This window comes from Oryctolagus cuniculus, chromosome 18 (assembly GCF_051225735.1).
Source record: "Oryctolagus cuniculus isolate XC-2025 breed Fujian yellow rabbit chromosome 18, ASM5122573v1, whole genome shotgun sequence".
NCBI classification, from domain to species: domain Eukaryota; kingdom Metazoa; phylum Chordata; class Mammalia; order Lagomorpha; family Leporidae; genus Oryctolagus; species Oryctolagus cuniculus.
This window is the reverse complement of record NC_142884.1, coordinates 8,073,098-8,081,979: the sequence shown is the minus strand read 5'-3', so window position 1 is coordinate 8,081,979 and position 8,882 is coordinate 8,073,098. Positions and strand designations below refer to the sequence as shown.

Here is an 8,882-nt window from a genome sequence, read left to right as displayed (position 1 = left end):
GACCCACTGAGAGCCGGTCTGGAACGGGAGGGGGACGGGGCGTGGCCAGAAGGGGGCGTGGCGGGAAATTAGGGGAAAGGTCGCACGGGGGCGGGCCGCCTGCCCGCCTCTCCGAGTCGCCGCGCCCTTTGTATCCGTGACCCCGGGGGACGACCCCAGGTCAGCCGCGTGCACGGCCCCCGCCCCCCGTGGCCCTGTCCCCCCGAGAGGCGCGCGGAGCCGCGTGGCCGAAATCCGTTCCTTTATTCCGCGTCGGGACGGGCTGCGCTCACAGGCACACCGGGAAGCCGCTGATGGCGTCCGTGCTCTGCACGATCATGTCCGCCAGCAGGAAGCAGAAGCCTGGCGGGAGGGGAAGGGGGTCCCGGCGCGGGGGCTGGGGGCGCGCGGCTCGGCCAGTTCTGCGGGGGCGGGGCGGGGGCGGGGCGGGGAGGGGAAGGGGGTCCAGGCGCTGGGGCTGGGGGCGCGCGGCTCGGCCAGCTCTGCGGGGGCGGGGCTGGGCGGGGGCGGGGCCCCGGGAGGGGCGGGGCTGGGGTCGGGCCCTGGCGAGGGCGGGGCGTCCCAGGGCAGTGCCCCCTCTCCCCGCGTCCCAGGTTACCCGCGAGAATAGAGAAGGGTAAAGCCAGCCACCCCAAGAAATAGGACCAGGAGAAGAAGACGTCGTTCTTCCAGGCAGTCTTCACTGTGTAGCCCGTCAAGGCGATCAGCAGCAGCAACCCTGGGCCGGCCCGCCAGCGCCTCGGGTGAGCGTGGCCAGGCGCAGGTGGGGCCGCCGCGGGCCCGCGCACGCCTCGCCGTCCGCCCCGGGCCCTGCCCCTCCGCCAGCCACGCCCCCGCGTCCCGCCCACGCCTCGCCACGCCTCCAGCCACGCCCCTCCCCGCGGCCTCCCGCCCTGTCTGTCAGGCCACGCCCCTCCGCGCGGCCTCCAGCCCCGTCTGTCAGGCCACGCCCCTCCGCGCGGCCTCCCGCCCCGTCTGTCAGGCCACGCCCTCCCCTCCCAGCTCCGCCCCCGGGCGCCGCTGCCGTCTCACCGGCGAGGAAGAGGAAGGCGCTCGTGACCTGGCCCCGCAGCGACTCCCCCTGATGGCACAGAATCTTCATTCCCATCACCGTGGCCACGATGCCGAAGCCGGTCGCCAGCACCATGCACGCCCCGGTCACGGCCAGCATGGCTGCGGGCGAGCGGGCCGCGTCAGCCTGCCGCACTGGGCGCCCCGACCCGGGGCCGGGCGCGGACCGAGAGGCCTGGAGGTGGCGCGCGCGGAGGGCGGACGCCGCCCGGCCCCGGGCCGCTCACTCTGGCAGGGGATGTTGGAGCAGGTGCCGTGGCTGCACTCCTGCCACAGGCCGCTGTGACCCCCATGGTGGCGCGTCCAGTAGTTGCTGGCGGTGGACAGCACCGTGAGGATGTTGGCCAGGAAGCTGAGGAACGCGCCGCCCATCTGCAGGCTGTGTTTCACTCCCATGCCAAGGAGGCTGCTGCAGGGGCCACACGGGCAGGACTGACCACCACCTCCCGGGCACCCCCACGACGCCCTGCCCCCGCCCCAGCCTCCCCACTGTCCCGCCTGGGGACCCTGAGACCTGTGGCCAGGAAGCCCCATGTGGCCAGGAAGCCCCATCTGCCCAGTGCCGCCGGCCGCCCCTACATACACACACGCTCCTGAGTGACTCACAACACCCAGCTCTCCAGGCCGCCTTAGACACGGAGCCCAGAGGGGCCCGCTGGGGGCCGGGGTCTCTGTGAGGCACAGGAGTTCCAGGGCCCCGCCCCGGGGGCCGTTTAAAGGGATACCCCCACCCCAAGCTCAGAGCCACACAGCCGGCCTGGGAGGGAGCGTGAGAGCCATCTTCTAGATGACTTCTCTCCCCTTGTCCTCTGTGCTGTGCCCTCTCAGAGCCCCAGGCAGGCGTCTCCCTCCCCCACCCCGACGTGTATGGGGGTCTCCCCCCAGGCTCCACCCTGTACCCTCTTCCAGGTGAGCACCCCACTCCCGCAGCTTCAGAGGGAGCCCCAGACCCCATCTCCAGCCGCAGGCCTCTCCCCGGGCCCTACACAGGAGCCCCCAGGACTTGGCGCTCAGTGTGGCTCCCACAGACCAGGCATGGGGGTCTGCCTCTGCACGCAGCCCTTGGATCCCCAAGTCGTGCTCCCGCTCTTTTGTGTTTTTTTTTTTTTTTTTTTTGACAGACAGAGTGGACAGTGAGAGAGAGAGAGACAGAGAGAAAGGTCTTCCTTTGCCGTTGGTTCACCCTCCAATGGCCGCCGTGGTAGGCACGCTGTGACTGGCACACTGTGCTGATCCGGTGGCAGGAGCCAGGTACTTATCCTGGTCTCCCATGGGGTCCAGGGCCCAAGCATTTGGGCCATCCTCCACTGCACTCCCTGACCACAGCAGAGAGCTGGCCTGGAAGAGGGGCCACTGGGACAGAATCCAGCGCCCCGACCGGGACTAGAACCCGGTGTGCTGGCGCCGCAAGGCGGAGGATTAGCCTAGTGAGCCGCGGCGCCGGCCGCTCCCACGCTCTCAATCTGGCTCCTTCATCTCCCGCGCTGACCAGACCAGCCCTGTCCTCCCGCGAAGCACCCCCTCCCGTGGTGTTAGAGACCCTGGCTCCCACCTGCCTCTCACCTGCATTTCCCACTGCCCACCCCTACCTTCTCCACTCACTGAAAACTCCTGGCTTCTCCAGGGGAGGGGGCCACCTTCGGCCTTCAAGGAGCACCTACGGTAACATCTCGATTGGATTCACCCCAGAATAGCCAGAAACCAGCAAATCTTTGTTGGATCAATGCAGAGACAAGGGAGGGGGCTGGGGGGAGGCCAGGCGTTAATCCGGGCGAGGCTTTTGGAGAACCGGGCTCCGAATTGATCCTGCGTCGCTCGCTGCTGCTGCTCACACGGCTTCATAGCCAGACCGGCGCACGCCGCAGAGAGCGCTCAGGCTCAGGGCACCTGGAGTGCCAGAGAGCCTTTAAACACTTGCCCCCCCCCCCCCAGCCCAGCTGGGTCCTCCCCACCCAGAGTCCCTGGGGCAGAAGGCTGGGTGGTTACCTGCCCACAGCAAGAGGATGGCTGAGACCCAGCCCAGGTAGAAGGACCAGGAGAAAAAGGTCTGGATCTGGGGGTGTGAAGGCTGGCCCCACCGCTCGCTGGTGTACACGGCCATGGCCACGACCATGGAGAGCGCTGTGGGCGAGAGACAGCTCTGCCTGGGCACAGGGACTCAGGGGGTCCCAGCACCCAGGTCCGGCCCAAGTCCTTACCTGCAGCAAAGGCTGAGATGGTGGAGATGAGGTGGCCACGGCCCAGGGCGGACAGCGAGCGGACATAGGACAGGGCCAGGAAGGCCACCGCCACCAGGACCCACATGGCAGCCAGGACACTGAAGGTCTGCGTCACGTGGATGTAGCCTGCTTAGAGACAAGACTTAGTGCCCGCACCTCCCGGTGACCCACCCCATGACAGCCCCGACCCCCTTACCTGCCACTGGGTCCTGCGGGTCTTTGGGCCACAGCCCTGAGTGAGCCGAGATTGGCCCTACGGCCACGAACCAGTAATCGGTGCTCAGAGCGATCACTGTGCATGCCAGGCCCAGGCAGCCAACCAGCAGGGCAAGGCTCCTGTAGGGTTCCATGGGGTGCGCGTTGGGTGTTGGAGAGAGGAGGGGCTGTGCACGCAGACCCCGGGGGTCCTCAGAGCTCAAGAAAGCACTGGCAGCCGGCAGGCGGTCGGGAGTGTGGAGGCTGGTTTGGTTTCACAGTTTCTAGCAGCCAGCTCTTCACACACCCTCCCTTCCTGGGTTGCACAGACAACGGTCCATTCCCCTCCTAGCCGGGGTTGGGGGAGGGCTCTGGGGGTGTCGGATCGGTGGTTTGGGTGGTGGCTTAGAGCTCGCCTCTCTTGTCGCAGGTTCTGGTCGTCCCACCCCAGAAACCCTCAATACCAGACAGGGCTTCCTGGAAGGGGTGAGAGAGAGAGAGAGAGAAGCTAAGGGCCTCCGAAGTGGGAAATGGCCAATCAGGCTGGGGCAGGAGCTAACTGGGAGGGGAGATGTGGCCAGAGGGGACAGTTGGGGATGTGTCACTCTTTCCTGTGGTTCTGCAACTTGTCCTCCAGGGACAGAAGGGGCCCCTCTCTAGGGTCTCCACCAGAGGAAGCGGGGTGGGGGGTAGTCCCAACTCCAGGCCCTAAGGGAGGAAGGGGCAGGTGGGAGAGCTAAGGCTCCTGGGTTTCCCATTTGGGAGCTTATGCCCGGGACAGGCAAACCCTGTTAAGCTGCAATTCTGGAAGGTTTATGGGGAGGAAGTCCTGCCCACATCCTCACAGATAACAGAATCCAGAGGCAGCTCTGCTTGGACGGGGTCCCCCAGCATGGTAGGCCTCTTCATCAGGGCTAGGATGGTGGGATCCCGGGCCAGGGAGGGTCCCAGGGACGCCGGGGCGGGACCCTCAGCCCTCCAAGCACTCATCGTCATCGGCACCAGCATCAGGACCTGGGTGACCCCTCGCCTGTGAGCAGGTGTAAGGTGCAGGTGCCACAGCCCAGGACAACTCAACCTCTAGGGCAGCAGGGAACATTCCAGAAAAGGGGCTCAGTCGTAACCATTCACTGGGCTGGCGGCTCCAGGACAGCTGGTGAATGCAGAGCCAGAGTGGACCAGGAGGCCGGAGCTTCTCCCTTGTTGGAGACCTGGTTTGCAAGCCCCCAGACACTCAGCCGTGAAGACAGCAGCTGCTCCTAAGGACATGTCCACAGGGACAGGCTCCCGGAGGCAGACGAAGCTGCCATGAGCAGCGTGGAAAGAGCAGAGTTCAATCCCATTCCCAAATTCAAGATCATCCCCATCTACATAGCATCCCTGCCTACACCAGCTATAGGTTCAACACCACCCCCAACACCGTCCTCACCCCACCTCCAACCCCTAACTTAACTCCCCACCCATCCCCAAAACCAACCCTCTCCATCTTATCCCAGCTCCCTCTCCAAGCCTAACCCTGTCCTCATCCCGTAAGTTCTATCCTCTCCTCTCCAGCCTCGGCCCCACCCCCGCTCTCTCCCTCATTCTCCCCCTCCCAGCCCCCATAACTCCTACCTAACCAGCCCATTTCCACCACCTGCAAGTCCAGGTCTATTACGCTCAAGTGCACCCCACCAGCCCCACCCCCAAGTCCCCAGGTGGCCTGCCTGTTACCTGGGTGCAGCAAGTCTCTGCCCATGTAGGAATTGCAACCCAACAGAGGCCCTGGTTCTCCGAGCCCCTGGAGCGCACACCTCTGGAGAGGCAGACAGAGCCCACCGAGAAGGGCGCGACAGCCAGGCAGCGAATCAGGCCTCGGAGATGGAGTTGCCTGTGGCTCCCTAGGCAACCACACTGCCCGAATCCTTGGTTTCCTCCCATCTCCACTGGCCTCGTCCGAGCAGTGCCGGTTTTTCTGAATCCCTTAGACCTCTCCCAGCTTTCTCTAGTCCTTGCCATCCTTCCCCAGTCTCGGGGTCACCTCAGCAGCCCCGAAATCCACAGAACCCCTGTGGCATCATCACCCATGACGTCATTGCCCGGAGGTCATCACTCTGTGTGGGGCTCTGTATGGAGCTGGACTGGTGGTGGTGGCCCTGACCACCCAGAAACTGGGTCTTGCTCCTGCTGGTGCTGAATCTGTCTTCAGAGCCGACGCCTCCAGCCCACAGTCCCAGCGCTCCATCCCTAGTCTTCCCACCCTCTACCCCAACCAGGGTCTCTTAGACTCTTTTACCTGGGGTGCTCCTTCTTCTACTACTTCCCACGCTTCCTTTCAGACCTCGAGGATCTTGGATCAGATTGGGATCTCATGGAATTTAAGGATGCAGTGTTGCACAAGGCGGTAGCAGCCATGTCCTCAGTGAACCTGCATTCTCTTAAAAGCTTGGGTCTTCCAAAAGCAAAATGTACCAGGTGTTGTGCACAGCAGGTTAAGTAACTGCCTGCTATGCTGTCATCGCATGAGCACCGGTTCAAGTCCCAGCCACTCCAGCTCCCCGCCAATGCACCTGGGAAGGCAGCAGAGGACGGTCCAAGTGCTTAGGTCCCTGTCACCCATGTGGGGGACCCAGATGGAGTTCCAGGCTCCCAGCTTTGGCCTAGCCTAGCAATGGCTACTGTAGTCGTTTGAGCAGTGAACCAGCAGATGGAAGATCTCTCTTTGTCTCTCTCTATCTATATCTCTGCCTTTCAAATAAGTACACAAATGTTCTTAAAAAGCCATGAATCTCGGGGCCGGCGCCGCAGCTCACTAGGCTAATCCTCCGCCTTGCAGCGCCGGCACACCGGGTTCTAGTCCCGGTCGGGGCACCAGGTTCTGTCCCGGTTGCCCCTCTTCCAGGCCAGCTCTCTGCTGTGGCCAGGGAGTGCAGTGGAGGATGGCCCAAGTCCTTGGGTCCTGCACCCCAGGAGAAGCACCTGGCTCCTGCCATCAGATCAGTGCGGTGCGCCGGTCGCAGCGTGCCGGCCACGGCGGCCATTGGAGGGTGAACCAACGGCAAAGGAAGACCTTTCTCTCTCTCTCTCTCTCTCACTGTCCACTCTGCCTGTCAAAAAATAAATTAAAAAAAAAAAACATGAATCTCATTACAGTTACTATAGAAGGAGCCAGCCTTTCTTTTGGGGCCCACTCAGTATTTAATGTGGTCTGGTATAAAGATAGCAAATCTCAATCATTACAGCAAACCCCAAAAGTCCATACATATCACCACTAATCATCCTCATAACCATTGATGGTACAGCAGATACTCCTTAGAGTGAGCTCCAGACACCAAGTGCTGTCTTATTGGAAACTGGAGGTGCACAGGTGACCAAAAGCAGTACAAACCCCTGCCTTCGTGGTGCCCAAGAGCATCTAAGCTTACCTGCTACGAGTGTCCTTGTTTTGCCTGGGGGCCGTGGGGCCACACTAGGTATGCAAGGGCGCTTTTCCATGCTCCATCAACTTGACCGTTGGAGGGGCTGGAGCCCGAGTGACAGAGTAGGCAGGGGCCCCACGCCTGTGAGACTGATCACTCCATGTCTCAGGTGAGTGTCTCCAGCTGGCTGGCCTCCCACACGCTGCGGCTGTGTGCACAGCTCCACCGGGCGGGTTCAGCTGTAAGCTCCCACCTGGTCTCCCCTGACTCCAGGAGTTTTGTCCAGGTCTCCCACATGGGTGCAGGGGCCCAAGCATTTGGGCTATTTTCCTCTGCTTTCCCAGGTGCATTAGCATGGGGTTGGATTGGAAGTGGAGCATCCGAGACTTGACCCAGTGAGCATATGGGATGCTGGCATCGCAGGCAGAGGCTTAACCTGCTGTGCCCCAGTGCCAGTCCCACCACTTGCTGGTTTTTAGCTATGTCCTTTCATGCAGAAGAGAGAAAGGGGCCAAACTTCCACAATAGGTAACTCACTCGCACTAGAACGGTGCTGATCACCCAAGAGGATGCTGTGCCAGTGGTGCCCCAAACGCCTCCCTACTCCAGCAATCCCATTTTATTTTATTTTATTTTTTCCATGCACTGGCTCACTCCCCAGATGGCCACAATGGCTGGAGCTGCGCTGATCCGAAGCCAGGAGCCAGGAGCTTCTTCTGGGTCTCTCATGCAGGTGCAGGGGCCCAAGAACTTGGGCCGTCCTCCACTGCTTTCCCAGGCCATGGCAGAGAGCTGGAAGGGAAGAGGAGTGCCCGTATGGGATGCTGGTGCCCCAGGTAGAGGCTTAGCCTACTATGCCAGAGCGCCAGCCCCTTGAATCACATTTCAATGAAACTGTACCTGCAGGGGACGGGCGGAACATGAGGGCAGAGGCGGGACAGACAGTTAGGAGGCTCTAACTCAGGTGAGAGGTGACAGTGGCTTGGACCACTTGGGGATGAGCCAGAGGGAGATAAATCTGGATACAGCTGGAAGGTATAGCCAAGACTATTGCCGATGGATCAAATGTTGGCTGTGACGGAGAGGAGTCGAGAATCCCAAGGCTCTTGGCTTCAGAAGCTGTATAAAGAGGGAACTGCCACTTCTTAAGACAGAGGCCACCGTGGGAGGAGCACTGGGCCCCACCGTGGGAAGAGCACTGGGCAGGGGGCAGCGCTGAGCAAGTGATCAGGGAGCTGTTTTTAGATCTGTGACATTTGAGGTGTCTCTTCGAGTGGAAATGTTGAGTGAGTAGTTACACATATGAGTCTTGAGTTACACCATCAGTGCAATTCCTATAAATCTTACTGGAATAAAGCCCAGTAAATACTTCTATTCACAAATACTTCTACTCTCTCAGAAAGAGCGAGGAGAGAGAGAGAGAGGTCTTCCATCCAATGGTTCACTCCCCAAGTGGCTGCAATGACCAGAGCTACACCCATCCGAAGCCAGGAGCCAGGAGCTTCCTCCGGGTCTCCCCCGTGGGTGCAGGGGCCCAAGGACCTGGGCCATCTTCTACTGCTTTCCCAGGCCACAGCAGAGAGCTGGACTGGAAGTGGAGCAGCTGGGACTAGAACCGGCGGCCATATGGGATGTGGGCGCTGCAGGTGGCAGCTTTACCTGCTACACCACAGCACTGGCCCCAGTAAACACTCTTGGCTATAACTGATCTTGATAAGCTGTCTTACTGTGATAGGCTGGGCCTCAGTACCTCTCAACGTTAGTGGGCACCAGTTTCTGCAGAAACTAAGGAATCCGGGAATAAAGAGACAGGCAAGGAAGGTCTGGGCAGTGTGTGAAAAGACGCAGGTGGGGGCTGGAGTTCTGGTTTTCTGGGGGGGGGGGCGACAGCTGGCTGGAGGGGGGAGCAAGCAGGCTTGTGGCCTCACAGCAGTTTTTCCTTTGTCTTTTCTCCTACACATCCATCTCCTAGAAGTTGCACTGTGGTTAAGTCCTGGTG

At 61.4% G+C, this 8,882-nt stretch overlaps 2 protein-coding genes across 3 annotated transcripts; both read right to left on the bottom strand.

Annotated features, from left to right (window-relative positions):
- Positions 1 to 226: 226 nt before the first annotated feature.
- CLDND2 (claudin domain containing 2) lies at positions 227 to 1,467 on the bottom strand. The gene is made up of 4 exons (XM_070062963.2): positions 1,299 to 1,467; positions 1,033 to 1,173; positions 599 to 718; positions 227 to 342 (listed from the first exon to the last, which is right to left on the bottom strand). The coding sequence occupies exons 1-4, from the start codon at positions 1,465 to 1,467 to the stop codon at positions 269 to 271; spliced, it is 504 nt and encodes a 167-aa protein (XP_069919064.1). The 3' UTR covers positions 227 to 268.
- Positions 1,468 to 2,762: 1,295 nt separating this feature from the next.
- NKG7 (natural killer cell granule protein 7) lies at positions 2,763 to 3,920 on the bottom strand. Of its 2 annotated transcripts, none has more exons than XM_070062964.2 (4): positions 3,487 to 3,920; positions 3,270 to 3,416; positions 3,058 to 3,192; positions 2,763 to 2,958 (listed from the first exon to the last, which is right to left on the bottom strand). In XM_070062964.2, exons 1-4 carry the CDS (start codon positions 3,638 to 3,640, stop codon positions 2,900 to 2,902), a joined length of 495 nt encoding a protein of 164 aa, XP_069919065.2. In that variant the 5' UTR covers positions 3,641 to 3,920; the 3' UTR covers positions 2,763 to 2,899. The 2 variants fall into 2 exon arrangements, with proteins under 2 accessions (XP_069919065.2, XP_089174988.1); XM_089318862.1 differs by having other exon boundaries at positions 3,058 to 3,155; positions 3,487 to 3,775.
- Positions 3,921 to 8,882: the final 4,962 nt, after the last annotated feature.